Raw genomic sequence first — 19934 nt, forward strand, 5'->3', positions numbered from 1 at the left:
AACTATCTTCGTAGCGTAACGGTTAGTGTTATTAGCTGCCGTTCTCGGGGCCCGGGTTCGATTCCCGGTATTGCCGAAAATTTAAGAATGGCAGAAGGGCTGGTATCTGGTCGAAATGGTACATGCAGTTCACATCCATTGCGGGTGAGTCTGAAAAAAAGAGCCGTACCACCTCGGCTCTTCCGTGACCTCTTCCCTCCTCGGGGACAAAATATACACCTTAACATTATTTCACTATTCGCAGATTATAGGAAAACTATTAATTATATGTAATCAAAAAGCAAAAAAACTAATTTGAACAGCTTTCGTATTCTTAAATCCATATTTTAAATCCGAAACTCCCTTCCCTCCTCGGGAAGAGGACACGAGTTTACCATTATAACATTATTGCAATTTTGTACGGTAAAAATTTAAATTAAAACATTTTTTATCATTATATTACTTTGTCCATTGTAACGGTTCAAATCCTGTCACAAATATTTCTCTGTATTATTATTATTATTATTATTATTATTATTATTATTATTATTATTATTATTATTATTATTATTATTATTATTATTATTATTATTATTATTGTAACTATTATTATTGTTTGATTCAATTCTATAATCTGATTTCGCTATGTATTAACTAATTATCGCTTGCTTGTCCGGCTCCATTGGCTAAATGGTTAGCGTGCTGGCCTTTGGTCACAGGGGTCCCGGGTTCGATTCTCAGCAGGGTCGACAATTTTAACCATCATTAAACCATCATTAATTTCCCTAGCACGGGGGGCTGGGTGTATGTTTTGTCTTCATCAACATTTCATTCTCATCACTACGCGCAGGTCGCCTACGGGAGTCAAATCAAACGACCTGCACCTGGCGAGCCGAACCCGTCCTGGGATCTCCCGGCTCTAAAAGCCATACGCCATTTCATTTCATCGCTTGTGTTATTGTATTTAATTTATTATGTATATATTTGTTAGCATCAAAATAATGTAGAGTGAGACATACTGCCTAATATCAGATATGGTATATTATATGTGATACTACTTTTAAAACATTGCAACATACGGTGCAATACTGTTACAGTAACTGTCGAGTCATCGCTCTGTCATTGTATTCATTTAGACTATGGGATAATATTCTGGGAGTTTCTACTTTGCCTGAAGCTATTTCATGGCACCATGTACTCTTTGAGAGATGACGTGGGTGTGACAACTAATGTCTATATAGATGGCTGTATTTTATAGCAGCTAGTCAATTGGAGTCAATTGGAAGGAGACGGATGGTGAACAGTGAGATAGTCAGTTGGAAGGAGAGTGAGGCCACAGTTGGTTGGAAGGAGTTGAATGGAGAGGCTTGCCATTAAGTGTTGTAATCAGATGGATGGAGCCTTGGTCGATGGATAGTAATTTGGAGAGTGACGCCAAAGTTGGTCAGTCAGCCAGTTGAAGATAGAACGATGACAAGAATGCATAATCGTCAGTGACCAAATGGATTATATGTTCGGAGTGTGTTTCGTGTATCTGTTCGGTCGAGTTCTTGTGTGAGTTCGGTGACAGCTGAATACCGAGTCGTCGTAATGCAGATTAACAATTATCAGTGAATTACTTGTAAAGTTTATTGTGAAGTGTGAATATAATTTCAAGCCATGCTATATCTCATTTCTGAAACTAAAAGGATGGGTAAATCACCAAATTAGGTTTGAGATACCTACCGCAGATACCAACTCAAAGGAATAGTCGTAATAACACTCAAAGTGTTGAAGGTACTGTTAAGTGAACCAGTGAGAGATAAAATTATTGTGTAACTTTTAAATGCCCGGTCTAGAGGATTTCAAATTTAATGCCTAGAGTTTCTTTCGGTTGTAATGTCAGAATTTTATATTATCATCTGAAGTCTTGCCATTTCAATTATAAATTTAAAGAATACATTTTGTTTAGTATCGAATACAATTCATTGTTTTATTTCAAAGGTAGATTAGATGACCTCAAATTTTAGTAGGGAAACCAAACTTCAATGTCATTTTCCCAGAACCTATATGTTATGCTGTCAAAGTAAGCTTATTACCTCACACCCTAGAGATACTTAAGACTCTCATTCTATTATCGTTACATTTATTTGTAGCTGGCGCCCATCAACAATTATTGTATATGTATGTAATCAGGTACCGGTAAGTACTAAGTGTGAGTACATAGTTCGACGATTGAATATTTCAATTCAATTTCATTTTTTAAACCAATGAGTAATCACACCATGCTTAAGTACTCTAAATTATGCCTACTGTCTGAAAAATGCATTGTGATAATTTTGTCATATAGTCTGTTTTAATGCCATTGCAACTGTTCACAATATGTGGAAACCGAGTTCTTATAGACGACGAAATATATACCTTAACGTGATTTCACAATTCGCAGGTTATAGGAAAACTATTAGTTCCATGTAATCAAGAGCAAAGAACTAATTTGAACAGCTTTTGTGTTCTTAAATCCGTATTTTAAATCCGAAACTCGCCTGTATGCAACGTGGAAATGCTACGGGGAACGCCCAGACTTAGTGCCAAAATGGCGGCTACATAAGTAACATTCTTGTCCTCCTGTCCTGGGTGTATAGATCTTGAACTAGAGCCACGAAACAATGGAGTCGTTGAGCTGAGCATTCAGTCCGATACTGACTAGAAATGACCGGTTAGACTCGAGCCATGAAACAGAATTGTTTGGCGTTGATGGAAACGCGATCAAATTTATTTTATCGGACACGGATAACATGGAACCTCACTTAGTTGAGACTCGGATAATCAAGACACTACTGTACAAAAATATTGTTCATTCTGTATCGACAAATACAGGGACAAACAATTGAAGTAATTTGAACAATTCTCCCTGCAATCACACTTATTTTCATTGCCCTTCCATCTCTTCGACTTCTCTATCTACTTGATGAATCAATAGACCCTCTTATTACAGTAAAAACTGTAGGCCATCAATGATATTGAAGCTATGAATAACATCAAAAGCAGAAAGACAGATGACACCAAATGTATTGTTGAAGGGATTGTACAAGTGCGTGCATAGTAACTGAGGCAAAACTTTCCAAAACCTACCAGTATGTTCATAGGCCATATGGCATATGCGATAGCGAACGTACCGGCACGTTTCTAATTATTAAAAGGTTAAGTGGTGGCGGTGGTGATGGTGGTGATGGTGGTAGTGGTGTTGATTACTGTTTTAAGAGGAAATACAACTAGGCAACCATCCTATATTAACACTAATCAGAGAGAAAATAATCTGAGGGATCCGACACTTCAAAAAATGAAGATATCAGTCAAAGAAAGACAAGGGCCACGAAGGGCGTGAAAATGAAAGACTCTCTAGCCTTCAAATGCTCTAATCGGTGGCGGAAAAGAACAATCGTTGATCAAGTGTGGTCGGATAGGATAGATGAAAGTGAGGAGCCTGGCTCAAGTAAGTGGAAGCAATACCAGAACTCAGCTAAGAGCCCTGTGGTTGCCAACCCACGCTTCAAAGTTCAGACCCCTGAGGCCCCTTTTAGTCGCCTCTTACGAGAGGCAGGGGATACCGCCCCCACCACAGGGGAATAAAACGTTAAGATTCTTGGAGAACACTGCTTACAATTTGAGGAACAGGTGCTCTTGACTCAGGAATGATTGAGTGGTGGTGGTGATAGGGGTGGTGATGGGAGTGGTGATTAGTTTAAGAGGAAGTACAAGTGGGTAACTGTTCTCGTTAACCACTAATCAGAAGAAAAACTTGAAGGGGCCCAACACTTCGAAAAATGAAGATATCGGCCAAATGTAGGCAAGGGCCCAGAAGGGCGTGAAAATGAAAGACTCCCTAGGCCTAACAAACCTACTGTCGGGTCGGAAAAGAACAAGAGTTGAACAAGGGAGGTCGGACAGGATAGATGAAAGCGAGATGCTTGACACAAAGTAAGTGTGTCGCCAACCCACGCTCCCAAGGTAAAAAGCCCCTTTTAGTCGCCTCTTATGATAGGCAGGGGATACTGTCGATGTTATTCTATTTGTACGTAAATGAAAAAGTGAATGGAATTAAAATGTTTATATACCTACATGCCGTTTTAGATGAGATATTCGGTGCCTCAAAAGAAACCACCGTTACGTTTAAATCACAGTTATATTGCGAAACCACTTTTTTTTTTTTTTTTTTGGCGTCTGGAGGTCAAGAAACGTCAAAATAAAAAGCAAATGGACGAACTTTTTTGCATGAATTTCCTTCACTCTTATCGCCGTTCAAAAGTAAAAATGGGCGGGTTGAGTAGCTCAGGGGTAGAGAGATGGCCTTCTGAGCTCTACTTGGCGGATTCAATCCTGATTCAGTCCGGTGCTGTTTGGAAAAGCACAAATACGTCAACCTCGTGCCGTTAGATTCACCGGCACGTACAAGAACTTCCGTGGGACAAACTTTCGACACCTCGGTGTCTCCAAAATACCTAAAAGTAGTTAGTGGAACATAAAACAAATATTATTATTAATATGGAAGTTTTTTAAAAAATGGAATAGAGGTAAAGCAGAATAACCACGGGATTCCCAAACTGATAAAATATAAATGTAAAATTGAATTACGTTAATTTCCCCATGTTGATTCTGGATAGAAATTACGAGTTAGAAGACTGGTCTCAATCCTAATTTTAATTTTAATTGTACTGGTCCATTTTAACATGGCCTGTAATTATTGGACAGGATTTTCTACGCCCTGCATACTAAAATTGTTTTCTCCCCTGATACACAACGTCTAGCGAGATGAAAATAGAGGAAATAGACAAGTAACTTAAGGTACAGAGGATAAATTGACCTTACCCCTTCAGTGGTAAGCATGGAGCTTATCTTCAATGATCCACTTCTTCTTCTTCTTCTTCTTCTTCTTCTTCCATTCACTTTTCCATATTTTCCCTGAGTAGGGCGTACCAAAGCCCTCCAGCTTTGTCGACCTTTCCATCATTTGTCTTCTAGCACTATATCGTTATCAATTCCTCTAGTTACAATAACGTTCGTTACAGCGCTCCTACATCACATCCTAGGCCGTTCCTTGGCCTCTTCAGTTGCTGTATCCATGAATGTTCTCTTTGGAATCCTCTCCCCTGGCATTTTCATCGTACGCATCCGGGAGATAGTGGGTTCGAATCCCACTGTCGGCAGCTCTGAAGATGGTTTTCCGTGGTTTCCCATTTTCACACTAGGCAAATGCTAGGGCTGTACCTTAATTAAGGCCACGGCCGTTTCCTTCCAACTCCTAGACCTTTCCTAACCCATCGTCGCCATAAGACCTATCTGTGTCGTTGCGACGTAAAACCACTAGCAAAAAAAATGTCATCGTTTGTCCAAACCATTTTACGTTTGCTATGTCAATTTATTCTTGAAGTTTACACTCTTCTCCTTATTTCCTCAATTTGTATTCTAACTTGTCTTTGTCTTCTCCTGTATGTTCCTCAAAAACTTCATTTCGGCTGCTTGGATCTTACTTTGGTTTCCCTTAGTCAAGGTCCAGGCTACTGAAGCATAGGTCTAGCACTTCACTGGCACATCCTTGTTCCATACAATGTCTCTCGCACATTCGTAGAAACTTGCACATTGCTGCATTCTTAAATTAATTTCTCAATCCAAATTTCCACCCTGTGAAGTCATGCTGCCCTATTCAAAATCTGTCACTACCTCAAGAGATTCTTAACATTCCCCTGGCTGTTCTATGACCTCTCGTCATGATAAAAACCTTGCTGCCCACAGCATTAATCTTCATTCCAAAATGTCTCATCTCGTCATTCCATAAATCAACTTGTGACTGTACTTCCTCTTCATTATCTTCCCAAATTATAATATCGTCAGCGAATAGCATTGATTTTGCTTGCTCTCCCATCATCTTCACTTTGACATTATGTCGAATTATATACCTGATGATAATAAAGAATAAGGGGGACTATGCACTTCCCTGTCTTAAGCCTGTCTGAACTCTGAACTATTCAGTTTGATCTACATTGATTCTGACATAGTTTTTACAGTTTTGATATAATGCTATTACCATCTGCATTGTTTCATTCCCAATCTATCTCTCATTCAACGTTTCCCATACCAGGAAATGAAGTCTGAAAGGAAGTAAATGAATATTGCTACTTGGGTAGTAAAATAACTAACGATGGCAGAAGTAAGGAGGACATAAAATGCAGATTAGCACAAGCAAGGAAGAGCTTAAGAAAATAAATTTGCTCACTTCAAACATTGATATCGGAATTAGAAAGATGTTTTTGAAGACTTTCGTGTGGAGCGTGGCATTGTGTGGAAGTGAAACATGGACGATAACTAGCTCAGAAAGAAAGAGAATACAAGCTTTTGAAATGTGGTGTTACAAAAGAATGCTGAAGGTGAGATGGATAGATCGAATCACGAATGAAGAGATACTGAATCGAATTGGTGAGAGGAGATCGATTTGGCTAAATTTGACGAGAAGAAGAGATAGAATGGTAGGATACATCTTGAGACACCCAGGACTTGTTCAGTTGGTTTTTGAAGGAAGTGTAGGTGGTAAGAACGGTAGGGGTAGACCAAGGTATGAATATGACAAGCAGATTAGAGCAGATGTAGGATGCAATAGTTACGTAGAAATGAAAAGGTTAGCACAGGATAGGGTAGCATGGAGAGCTGCATCAAACCAGTCTATGGACTGATGACTCAAACACATATTCAGAAAAGTCATTACCATGCCCTTTTCATTTCTACATACAAATTTCCTGGTTCATATGAACCTGCAATTCCAACAGACATCTCCATTTTAAGATAAAGATATATTATAAACAAGAACTTAAAGAACTTACGTAACTTTGGTCTCATAACGTATCATTTCTTCTCTGTTTCCGAAACAACCCTCAGGTCGCACCCAGCTGAGGATTTTCTTCACCCAGCTCGGTTTGGTGAATTCCTTGAAACCCTCCATTCCGCAAAGAGCCACTGTGAACAGTTCGATACATGTACATTACTGTAATGAAACCATAGTCCATATCTGTACGCACGCTTATTATTATTATTATTATTATTATTATTATTATTATTATTATTATTATTATCATCATCATCATCATCATCATCATCATCATCTGTTTACCCTCCAGGGTCGGCTTTTCCCTCGGACACAGCGAGGGATCTCACCTCTACCGCCTCAAGGGCAGTGTCCTGGAGCTTCAGACTCTTGGTTGGGGATACAACTGGGGAGAATGACCAGTACCTCGCCCAGGCGCCCTCACCTGCTATGCTGAACAGGGGCCTTGTGGAGGGATGGGAAGATTGGAAGGGATAAGCAAGGAAGAGGGAAGGAAGCGGCCGTGGCCTTATGTTAGGTACCATCCCGGCATTCGCCTGGAGGAGAAGTGGGAAACCACGGAAAACCACTTCCAGGATGGCTGAGGTAGGAATCGAACCCACCTCTACTCAGTTGACCTCCCGAGGCTGAGTGGACCCCGTTCCAGCCCTCATACCACTTTTCAAATTTCGTGGCAGAGCCGGGAATCGAACCCGGGCCTCCGGGGGTGGCAGCTAATCACGCTAACCACTACACCACAGAGGCGGACAATTATTATTATTATTATTATTATTATTATTATTATTATTATTATTATTATTATTATTATTATTATTATTAAAGTGACTTTATTGTCACTAAGTTTGGACTTCTGGCCCCCTGTTACACGTAACCACTTCATCTGTATAAACGAGCACCTAATTTACAATATAATTTTTACAATTTTACTTTTTAACAAGTTCAAAATTTAACAATTTAATATACAATAACAGTTTAAAAAATTGAGATACCTAACCTAAACACATTTAAACTTTTATGACCTAAAGTATAGGGAATGCCTGGCCGAGGCGGTAAAGGCGTGCTCGGTTCGCCGGGAAGGACGTGCGTTCGAATCCCCATCAGGAAGTCGTAAAATTTAAGAAACGAGATTTCCACTTCCGGAGGTGCATATGGCCCTGAGGTTCACTCAGCCCACACCAAAAATGAGTACCAGGTTAATTCCTGGGGGCAAAGGCGGCCAGGCGTAGAGCTAACCACTCTACCTCATCACGTGCCGAGGTTAACTATGGTGGAAGCCTTTATCTTCCACTCCTCCAAGGGCCTTCATGGCCTGTACCGAGGTGACTTTGCTTTTTTGACCTAAAGTATAAATTAAAACTACATTATGTAACACGTAACAATAAACAACCATATTTACACTCGTTCATGCGTCCCATTCACACTCAAGAAAGCCTGAAAGTGTTTATAAGATGAAGGTGACAGAGGGTTTTAAACTTTGTCTTAGATTTAGCGTCCCTAATGTCATTGGGGAATTAACTCCAGCAGCTCGTGGCGGTGAGCGTGAAAGATCTGTTGTAGGTTGTGGTTCGATGAACAGGAATTTCTAGCGCACAGCCTGACCGAGTACTGAACAAGTGTGGTGAATTAAGGTAGCGAAGTGTGGTGAACAAGTAAGGAGTGTTTCCAGAAAACACTTGCTACACCAAAATAGTTGCATGGAGTCTACGTCAGTAGTAACCAAGATGACTGTCTACTACTACTAAAATGTTTTCATTCCTCTCCTGAAGGGGGAGGCGGGCCTCTTAGACGGTGAAGCCGTCTCTCAGACCATGAGATTTGTTACAGTGTAGGAGATGCTCGAAGGTGAGGAAGTTGACGGCCGTGGCCTATACTAGGAACTATCCCGGCATTCCCCTTATTGCAGGAGAATAGGGAGAAAAAGTGCATAATTTAAAAGAGATTTCGATCCGAAATGGTACTGATAACTGATGAACCAAGAGCAGGAGGCAATGGAGCTTCAAACTATGGAAACACAGTTCAGTTTATTTTAGTTTAGTTTATTTAGTTTAGTTTAGTTTGGTTTGGTTTGGTTTGGTTTGGTTTGGTTTGGTTTGGTTTGGTTTGGTTTGGTTTGGTTTGGTTTGGTTTGGTTTGGTTTGGTTTGGTTTGGTTTGGTTTGGTTTGGTTTGGTTTGGTTTGGTTTGGTTTGGTTTGGTTTGGTTTGGTTTGGTTTGGTTTGGTTTGGTTTGGTTTGGTTTGGTTTGGTTTGGTTTGAGAACTATGACTTATACGCCGAAATTACAGGTATCAGTGAAGAACGTATTTTTCACAATATTAGGGACCAGATCAAGTGCCTACGTAAACGTAGAAGCTTTCAACAAGTACGCTCTGGAAACCGCAAAATTATATTTAGATATATATTCATGGTTTTACATACCTCCTTATGTCCACAAAATACTAATTCATGGTGCAAAAGTAATATAGGCCGCTATATTGCCGACTGGATTGCTATCACAAGAAGACGTAGAAACAAGAAATAAGCACTTACGAATTTAGAGCCATGCGAGAAAGTTCTCGCGAAGGTCTACTATGCAGGATATTTTTAATATCTTACTTGTAAGTTCTGACCCCATAATTTCACAGCTAAGTGCAGTATCAAGGAACAAGAAAAAGAGATCATTACCACTGGACGTCCGTTGTTTGCAGAAGGAACGAACAGTAACCAGTGCCGCATCTGAGCAAGAAGGTGACATGCACAGTGACGATGAATGTGATGATGATGATGATGATGTTGATGAATGACCAGGACAGTGATGAGGAAGATGATCTTCCTACAAATGACTAGTGTAACAGATGTCTACCACACTTTCATATAGGTAAGTTAGGTTGCTTCTAAAATGTAACGTTTATGATGGCTGACCACTGTGCTCAGGAGAATTTGATGCTTTTCTTTCTCTTTGTGTGTGTGTGTGTGTGTGTGTGTGTGTGTGTGTGTGTGTGTGTGACTTTCATGTTAACTTGCCTTATTTAATCACACCATACAATATTAAATCATTATAGTACCTATTCAAACCGTATCTTATGCTAAGTAATTTTGTCGCGCTAGAATTGCATTCTGGCCCATTATGCACAGAGCCACGGTAGAACTGTGGCCACCCGTCCTCCCCTCAGTCGGTCGGAGTGCAGAGCTGTCGGACCACGGACCAGCCGTGGCCACTCGTAAGCCGATAAACTGTCTATAGAAAGAGGATACGTGGGCACATGGACATACGTCGAACGCATACCTGATACATACATTTCGGGCACGTTGCAGTCTCATGACTTGCTCATTATTTATATCAATAAAAGCTGTACATCAGTATTCAAGAAGTAGAAACAAAAGTAAATGAACGAGCTTTATTTCCAGGGACCAAGGAAATATACTTTTAAACCGCTTCAGGGGATGCAGACTTTTATATCAATTTGAACACACATTTATCACATGTTGCGACCAGTTTAATGTTTCGCTTATAGCCACACCAAGATTCATAACTGATTCACAATAAGGAATAATGGTATTGTTCAGTGGTAGAGGAGGAATTTCGTACTGTTTTAAGAGGTTTTAAGTTTTCCGAAGTGCCGATGTTTCTTGCTTGCGTTTTAAGGGGATTCATTTTGAAGTTGTTACTCGATGCATAATTACATAAAACATTTAGGCTGGTATCATTTCTCAGTAACGGGGCACACTCAGCTTCGGGAGGTCAACTGAGTAGAGGGGGGTTCGATTCCCACCTCTGCTATCTTGAAATGGTTTTCCGTGGTTTACCACTTCTCCTCCAGGCAAATCCCGGGATGGTACCTAACTCAAGGCCACGGCCACTTCCTTCCCTCTTCCCTGTCTATCTCTTCCGATCTTCCCATCCCCCCGCAAGGCCCCTGTTCAGCATAGCAGGTGAGGCCACCTGGGCGAGGCATTTGTCCTCCTTCCCAGTTGTATCCCCGACTCAAAGTCCTACGCTCCAGGACACCGCCCTTGGGGTGGTAGAGGTGAGATCCTTCGCTGAGTCCGAGGGAAAAACCAACCCTCGAGGGTAAACGGATTAAGAAATTAAAAAAATACGAAAGATCATTTCTCAGTAATCATTAATATTCATGATTTATATATAGCATCTAAACAACTTATAAGTATACCTTTTAGACTAAACTCCATTTAAATACGGTATTGCCACAACGAAAAGTAGATGTTATCTAAGCGGTTTATCGTTTGGAATGAAGGCCTTTCCTAGACACTGTGAAATAAAGTTATTTTACTAAACACGTGCGATAAAGTAACTTTACCTCACACTCCATGGTCTGCTGTATTACATCACGCCTTTGCAATGTACCTACAACATGAAGTTCGATGGTGGTGGTGACTTTTTTTTTTTTTTTTTTTTTTTTTCTATTTGCTTTACGTCGCACCGACACAGATATGTCTTACGGCGACGAGGGAAGCGGCCGTGGCCTTAATTAAGGTACAGCCCCGGCATTTGCCTGGTGTGAAAATGGCAAACCATGGAAAACCATCTTCAGGGTTGCCGACAGTGGTGCTCGAACCCACTATCTCCCGATTACTGGATACTGGCCGCACTTAAGCGACTGCAACTATCGAGCTCGGTGACCATTGTTTTAAGAGGAAGTAAAATAGTAAGCAACCGTTTGAGAACCGAAAACCAAACAAAACCCCATGGCATAACAGCCCCGAAGGTCCATGGCCTACCAAGCGACCGCTGCTCAGCCCGAAGGTCTGCAGATTACGAGCTGTCGTATGGTCGGCACGACGAATCCTCTAGGCCAGGGATGGCGAACCTATGACACGCGAAGACGACTTCTGTCGCACGTCAGACAACATACTAACATATTGTAATGTTTTTAACATGTAAAAAGTAGTCAATGAATATTGAATTTTCACGACCGCATTGTAATCGAAACCGACTTTCAACCTATTAGGTCGTGTTACGTACATTTAGTACGTGTTGAAGAGATGTTAAGTACAGAACAAAAATGGCCAACCGGACACCAGTGGGATCCGGATCCGATTACAATGCAGTCGTGAAAATTCAATATTCATTGACTGGGCCCACAACGGGCGACTTAAACGCACTCTACATTGTGATGGCAGTAGTGCCAGACCTGTAGCTTAGAACCTTAGAACTGTACCACTCTTGTTAATATTATTGTCTAGATGTGGTCCAATATAATATTCACGTCCACCTAGACCTTTTATTACTTTAAATGTTTACACCGACACTATTAAAACACATTATTAAACAAGATTAACACGCTTGTTGCTATGTACACATATGTTACCAACTTCAACAAACAAAAAAAACGTTAAATAGTAAAGAAAAGTAGTTCAAGACTCTGTGTCCTTACACTACTCCCCCTCCAGTAACTGTGTTACGAACAAATTATAGTTCATGATAGTGAGGAGAGTGTCTGTAAAAAACACAAAAATGAATACACATAACACAATAAAGTAATGTTTTAAAAAAAAAGAAATTCTTGATGATACTAGTCACTAATTCTAAACATGAACAACTTGCTCTAAGAAGCGAGCCGGAAATTTTATTGTTCTGCCTGACTTTGACACTCTGGTGGTTGATGCTGACTTATCAACAGTGTGTTGAGGTTGGGTGTCCTTTGGAAAATGTATAGGATTGCTCTCAGATGAACCATCTTCTTCCTGCAACAGGTAATTTGGTTTCAGTCTGTCCACTGATAGATTAGCAAATTTTCCCTTGATCTTAATGGTGAAATATTTCTCGTGTCTTGTTATAACAGGGAAAGGGCCCTCATAAACGGGTTCTAAGGGTTTCCTGACCCTGTCACATCTTAGAAATACATGAGTACAGGTCTGTAGATCTTTTGGAACAAACACTGATCTTGATGTGGTGCATGTATGTGTACTGGGTTTTAGCTTTAGCATTTGCGCTTGTAAATCAGATGCAAACGTATCAGGATCAATCTTGGTTGTTGGTTCCTCAAACAATTCACCTGGAAGTTTGATAGTTTTCCCATATACCATCTGTGCAATTGAGTGGCTTGACGTTTCTCGAAGCGCAGTCCGCAATCCTAGTAAGACAGTAGGTAAGATTTCTGTCCATTTAGTGGTATTATGAGCCTTGATAGCTGACTTCAGAGTCCTATGCAGTCTCTCAACTTTGCTATTACCCTGGGGATGATATGTGTAGTATGCTGAAATTTTATCCCACAAATTATAGCCAAGTTTTGAAACAACTGAGATCTGAACTGTGCTCCTCGATCAGTGATTACACGTAACGGAACGCCGAATCTTGCATTCCAGTGATGGTAGAAAGCTTTTGACACTTTTTCCGCTGTTGCATCTTCAAGGGGGATAACTTCCATCCAGGATGTGAAGCGGTCAATACAGGTTAAACAGTAGGTCATGCCATTGGAGGGTGGCAGTGGTCCGATGAGGTCAATGTGTACAACACAGAAGCGATCATCAGGCTCTTCATATTCTTCAAGTTGCGATTTAGTATGTCGAGTGGTCTTTGTTTTCTGGCAGCTGATACAGGATCTAGCCCATTGTCGTGTATCACTTCTTATGCTAGGCCAAATAAATCGAGTAATTAGCATCTTCACTGTAGTCTTTATTCCAGGATGAGCGAAACCATGTAAATGCAGAAATATTTGGCGACGAAATGGCTTCGGAATGTAAGGTCTGATATTTGCAGTGGAAGTGTCGCACCAAAGCTTTCCTCCTGATGGAAGCTGATATTGCTTAAAATGTAGGGATTTATTGTCATTCCGAAGTTGCTGCAATTCTTCATCTTGAAGCTGGCTTTTAGCAATGTTGTCATAGTCCATTATTGATACTTCAACTCTAGATAATGCGTCAGCAACAATGTTGTCTTAACCACTGACATGACGAATATCGGTTGAAAACTGCGATATGTACTGCAGTTGTCTCATCTGCCTAGGAGATGCCTTTTCGTTTCTTTGCTTGAAAGCAAACGTGAGCGGCTTGTGGTCAGTGAACATAATAAAGTTTCTACCCTCCAGTAGATGTTTGAACTTCTTTACAGAAAGATAAATTCCCAACAATTCTCGGTCGTAGGTACTATAAACCTTCTGTGACTGACCCAGCTTCTGTGAAAAGAATGAAATCGGTCTCCAACTTCCATTTTCCAATTGCTGGAGTACAGAACCAACCGCAAAATCTGATGCATCAGTGAACAGTGCTAGAGGCAGGTCAGGGTTAGGAAAAGATAATAATGCTGCATTCGCGATATCATATTTACACTTTTCAAACATTTCCCTCGCTTCCTCAGTCCACTGAATAGGTCTATTGTCCTTCTTTCTTGCTCCCTTAAGGTAGTCGTGCAGAACGGCTTGAGTTTGTGCAGCGTCTTTCAGGTAACGTCTGTAGTAGTTGACTACACCAAGAAACGTACGGAGCTCATGGATTTTGTCAGGTAACTTGTAATCCAAAATTGCTTGTACTTTCTGAGGTAGGGGACGAGAGCCCTCTGGTGTTATCCAATATCCAAGGAAGCCTAATTCATTTACTCCAAATACTGACTTTGAGATATTGATACGAAGTCCATACCTAGAAAGTCGTTCCAGGACTAGTTGTAGATGTGACTTATGCTCTTCTATACTGGCTGATGCGATTAAAATATCATCCAAGTACGGAAACACGAAATCCAGTCCATACAGAACTTCATTTATAAATCGCTGAAATGTTGAAGGTGCATTTCGAAGGCCAAAACTCATAACGTTAAATTCATATAGTCCAAACGGTGTGATGATAGCAGTCTTAGGCTTATCTTCTTCAGCTATAGGTATCTGAAAGTATGCTTTGAATAGATCAATTTTGGAAAATATTTTCTTGCCTTGCAGGATCCAGTGGAAATCTTCTATCCTGGGAACAGGGTAACGGTCTGAAACTGGTCTTTCATTTAATCGCCTATTATCACCACATGGGCGTACTGTGCCGTCCTTTTTGGGAACCATGTGAAGAGGACTAGCCCATGAGGATTTAAATGGCCTAATAATTCCATTGTCTATCATGAATTTGAATTCTTGTTTTGCCTCTTCCATGCGTTTTGGATCTAGCTGTCTAGCCCTAGAAAATACGGGTGGACCTTCAGTGGTAATATGGTGTTTGATATCATGCTTAATTTCTCCAGGAATTAAATTCGGCTTAGCTATATCTGGGTACTGCAACAATAGGTCTGAAAATTTAATGTTTTGACACATAGAACTGACAGCATTTTCTTCTGAGATTGGCATAACTTCACTCTCAGTGCAGAGATTGGTTACACCATCTATCAATCTCTTGTTGCGCACATCCACTAGTAACTGGAATTTACTCAGAAAATCAGCTCCCAATATGGCCTTATTGACCTTTGCTACAATAAATGGCCACTGGAAATGGCGTCGAAGTCCTAAATCAATGGTACGTAGTTCAATTCCGAATGTAGGAATTTCGGTCCCGTTAGCAGCATATAATTTATAAGTCAATTTTAGATTTCGGTGTAGCCGGTACCAGTGAGACATCAGCCCCACTGTCAACTAAAAATTGCAATCCCGATTTTTTGTCCGTGACAAATAGGCGAGTTTTGCGACTATTGACTTGAGCAGCGGAATTCGCCGCGAATTCAGCTGCGATTTCCCGTTTCCCTGACCTGACCAACTACATGAAGGAGTACATTTTTCTGGTTTACAGTGACGTCCAAATCGAAAATGGTAGTAGCAATATTTGCCTCCGGGGTTAAACCTCTTCCTGGGTTTACTACAGCTATTGCTACGACGGCGGTGTTCACCCCTATGCTGAGATCTACGCTGATGACCGATGGATAATGAAGATATTTGTTCCTCCAGTCCCGAAATCCGAGCCATGATGTCGTCCAGAGTGACAGGGACGGCAGGTTGCTGTTCCCGGTCACCATGTTTAACTGAATATGATTCATGACGGGGATTCATTTCCATTATTTTATCGGCCATGATAGCCACTTTATCAAGTCCTTCATCACTAACAATCAAAATGTTCTTAAGGAATCGGGGAGTTTTTCTAACCACAGAGTTTTTAAGACCTTATCCGACACATCTACTCCGGCTAAAGCTTGCATTTTGCGCAATAACTGACTAGGCTTCTGGTCTCCCAACTCAATTCCAGTAATTAGTCGGTAAAACTTCAGACCTTGTCACGCAAGTTTGTATCATAGTAATCATGGCTGACGGTGGGCGAATGGACACTGCCATTGGTTGAAGGCTAGTCCAGTGAAATGTCGTTCCCATAATTCAATACAGACAGAAGTTATGACCAACTTACGCGATGAAAAGACCTAAGAGTGAGGCAATGTCAAAGAATAACCATATGAAACAAATAAGAGTAAGAATATCTGGCTATGTTGAACTATGGTAGTGACATTTCATAGGGCAAATCTTCAGGCGATGCAGAGTCCATTCGTGCCAACGCCAGCCACGATTATATAACAACGTGATGAAATAGTTGAGACGTTTCGATGCAGTAATTACGATTCTAAACACTTGAAACCATAGATATCGCTAGTTATGCTGAAATATGAATACGAAATAGAGGCTTAAATCCGCGCGACTTGTGACTGAATATAAAAAAGAAATAGAGGCCTAATTATTAGTAGTACGTAGCGTTCCCGACACCGGAAGAAAAAATCACAAGGAAATGTAACCTGAATGATAAACAATGTAGGCTATAATAGAGAAGAAGAATGTATGTAAATGGAACCAACCTTAATGTAGTGGAGGTTAGGCGACGACACGAAAAAACAACACGATTGAACTTCTCATTCACTAATAATTTGACGTGACGGTAACACCATTCACATACTCTGCTATTTGAAATCATATTGTGACGTACATAGAATTGAAGTAAATCATTGAAGTTGTTCTTGTAATTCGCTGAAAAACGTGTTACATTAATAACACATCCATCGAACGATGCCATGTCAATATAATTAGATATGTTTTCTGTATCAACAATGGCCAGATGCACTGGATGCGCTATGTACGAAGAAAGAAGTAGTACCGTAGGCTTTGCTTCTATCAATCCTATCATTTCGTGACCAGTAAGCGACATAGAATGCCGTGGTGTATTAATGTGAAGAGAAACGTCATTGTGGTCCAGGGCTAAGTCGTGCGAGTCGTCTGCGAGAAAAATAAACATAGTCCAGGGCTAACCTAACCTAACCTAACCTAACCGCGAGTCGTCTGCGAGAAAAATAAATAACCTAACCTAACCTGCGATAAAATTAAACATAGTCCTAACCTAACCTAACCTAACCTATGTGAAAACAAATGTAATTGTGGTCCAGGGCTCAACAAATGTAATTGTGGTCCAGGGCTCAGTACCATTTAGTTCCTAAGTACAGTGGTTGGCAGCATCGGCGAGTCGTGCAAGTCGTCTGCGAGAAAAATAAACATAGGACAGTCATACCGCGCGTAGATATTGCCGATGCAAGCGGTAACCATGGTACTAACGTTGCGTGACATAGACTGAAGTTCTAATAATTAGTCTCTTAGGGCCATTTTCTCCACATCGAGTTAAACCTGGTATAAATTAAACCCGTTTAACTTTAGTACCCAGTTTAAAGTTGCGTCCATTTTCTCCACCAATTTCCGACACTCGTTTAGTTTAAACGGGCGAGCTATCGTTGGCGTTAACGTTGGCTGCACTGAAGGAATAGTCGAAGGCATGGTCGATTGGAATTGGCCAATCAGAGCCAAGTAATTCAATGACCGACATTTTTGTAATAATATCAGCTGTTTGTGGCGAATTAATGCTATCGTACGTAGTGAATAATGAACAAATTCGGCGGGATATTAGCTTTACTGATAAATAAAATGTTTACATTTGTGCGAAGTGTTGTGTCATATAATTCTACCTATTGCTGTCTACAATTTATTGGAACGCACTTTTATTTCTTATTTTTCTCTGTCATGCTTTACCATAAACAAGTACCGTGGGCCTAATACGTGTCTTCTGATGATGTATTGTCTTACGGAACACACGGGAACGTTGAAATATTAAAATCCTGGTCTTTCAGCAATAGGCCTACGGTATTCCTTTCCTCAGAAAATCAACATTTATGTGAATTTCAAGTAAACAAATTCCAAGCATGCTCGGGATCTATCTCCTATCAAAATCCATCGCCCTCGGCCGGGATCAATCTCACAAACCTTGGATCCAGCAGACAGACCACTGAGGATGTATTATTTGGAGATGTATTACCTGATTCCATATTCGTTTATCACATAACCAAGTTCGCGATATGTCGTACTGTATGCATAATACTCTTCTCCCTATAGCATTAATATTTCTATTGCTGGTATGCTGGCAATAGATACGATGAAACATTCTTAACTATAATTTATTCTATTACAAATTTACTAGCAAGCATGAAACACTTTATTGTTTTTCTGATCGTATAAATATAGATAGACAGATAAAGCCTTTATTTTCTGTGGCGAAGTTAGGGCTCTTGGCCCTTTCTTACACTTAAAATTGTATACCACCGCCTCTCCTACCGTGCCGATCAACATTCTGATGGTAAAAATATTTTCGACAAATTGGATTCGAACCGTTTTGTCACGAATTCGGACGATCCTGACTTAACGCTTTAGCGACCACAGCCACCAGGTACCGCATGAAGGCGGTCGTATTACATGATTTATGTAGGAATATTTTTATGCTTCACATTACAGTATTCATACCACCAACAGTATTTTACAGTATATAATATTATAAGGAGACTGCAATTTAAGGTCTGTGGTCCCCGTTGTTAATGAAAAAAATGCCTGCTGCATCATATCTTAAAGCAACCAGAATCATTGCTTCTAGCGAAATAGCATTATTTCGTGCAGTTGACGTTTTAAATGAATCCTTCTTCGATACTATACAATCCTTGCTGTTCGCTTATGAATTATAAATCCATCAAAGAACTCCGTTACATCCGATTTTCCAAGATTGTAAACTTTTGTTGGAACGCGGCTTCTTAACCTCTCTTGCACATCAAAATTATTTCCTATTTAACCAAAGACTTCAATAAATTCTCCCATTTTTCTAATGCTAATACTAGGTTATAATTTTAGTACGTTTTTCATTAAAGAGCTGCAGTACTGGTAGTCAAAACTAACCCTTCTATTAGGAAAATCACAGATAAGTTAATAAAATGTCAAGAAGGTTGAATATAAACAGCAGTTTAAACCAACAATATAGAAGGTTTAACTCTGAGTCAGGCTTAAACTTGATACAAAGTTTAAACCAATATGGGGAAAATGAATGTTAGTTTAAACTCAGACTTAAACCAGATTAAAATAAACCTAGTTTAAACTCATTTGGGGAAAACGGCCCTTAATGCGTTTATCCTCACTTTCCTTAAATATATTTAATAGTAGAGGCGGAAAACTATCGATAGTTAGTTCAACGATAGTCCCCCCCCCCTTCTGGCTTATTTTTCGCGCTAACAGAAATTGTACAGCTGTTTGCAGTTAGCTGGTAAGGAGTTTGTTCCAATTCATAGGTGTGCATTTAAGTATCTCGGTGTACCTACGACTTAGCATTAGTTGAGTTGATGCCAATACGGGACTAAAAAATTATATTTGTAAGTTGTCAGAGATTGTATGTAGGCGAGAGAAGATAAGGCACATTTTAGGTCAAACCAACTGAAAAGTCTCCTGCCATCTGTTGAGAATGCTGTAAAACATTTTTCCAAAGTTATTACAATACCCGAGAATATGTGGGGCGATCGCAAAATGAACACTGCAACTCAACGATAATTTCTCGGGCGGTCACGTTATGGGAAAGCGCGTGCAGCCCGAGAATGTCTCGGACGTGCCACTGAAGAGATTTATGAGTGATTCCGATTTGAATTTCAGAAATTACATAGCATGAAATACTTGTGCTTTCTATTGATTTTTTGTAGATTATGTTCAATAAATGTTTTGTATTTTCAGGCATAATTACATGATTCGATCCAATTTTTGAAAACTATCGATTACTATCGATAGTAGAGCTCATAATATCGGAAAATATCGATGGCGATAACTATCGATAGTTTGCCGTCTTTATTTAATAGTCGTTCCTTAGCCACGA

At 40.1% G+C, this 19934-nt stretch overlaps 1 protein-coding gene across 2 annotated transcripts in view; it reads right to left on the reverse strand.

Annotated features, from left to right (window-relative positions):
• LOC136875504 (UPF0764 protein C16orf89 homolog) overlaps positions 1-19934 on the reverse strand; it is a 50589-nt gene that overhangs the window by 859 nt on the left and 29796 nt on the right. For both annotated transcript variants that reach the window (XM_068228049.1, XM_068228050.1), the window contains exon 5: positions 6831-6963. In XM_068228049.1, the coding sequence (XP_068084150.1) occupies positions 6831-6963 (133 nt within the window). The remainder of the gene's footprint in view (positions 1-6830; positions 6964-19934) is intronic.

This window comes from Anabrus simplex, chromosome 6 (assembly GCF_040414725.1).
Source record: "Anabrus simplex isolate iqAnaSimp1 chromosome 6, ASM4041472v1, whole genome shotgun sequence".
Classification (NCBI taxonomy): Eukaryota; Metazoa; Arthropoda; class Insecta; order Orthoptera; family Tettigoniidae; genus Anabrus; species Anabrus simplex.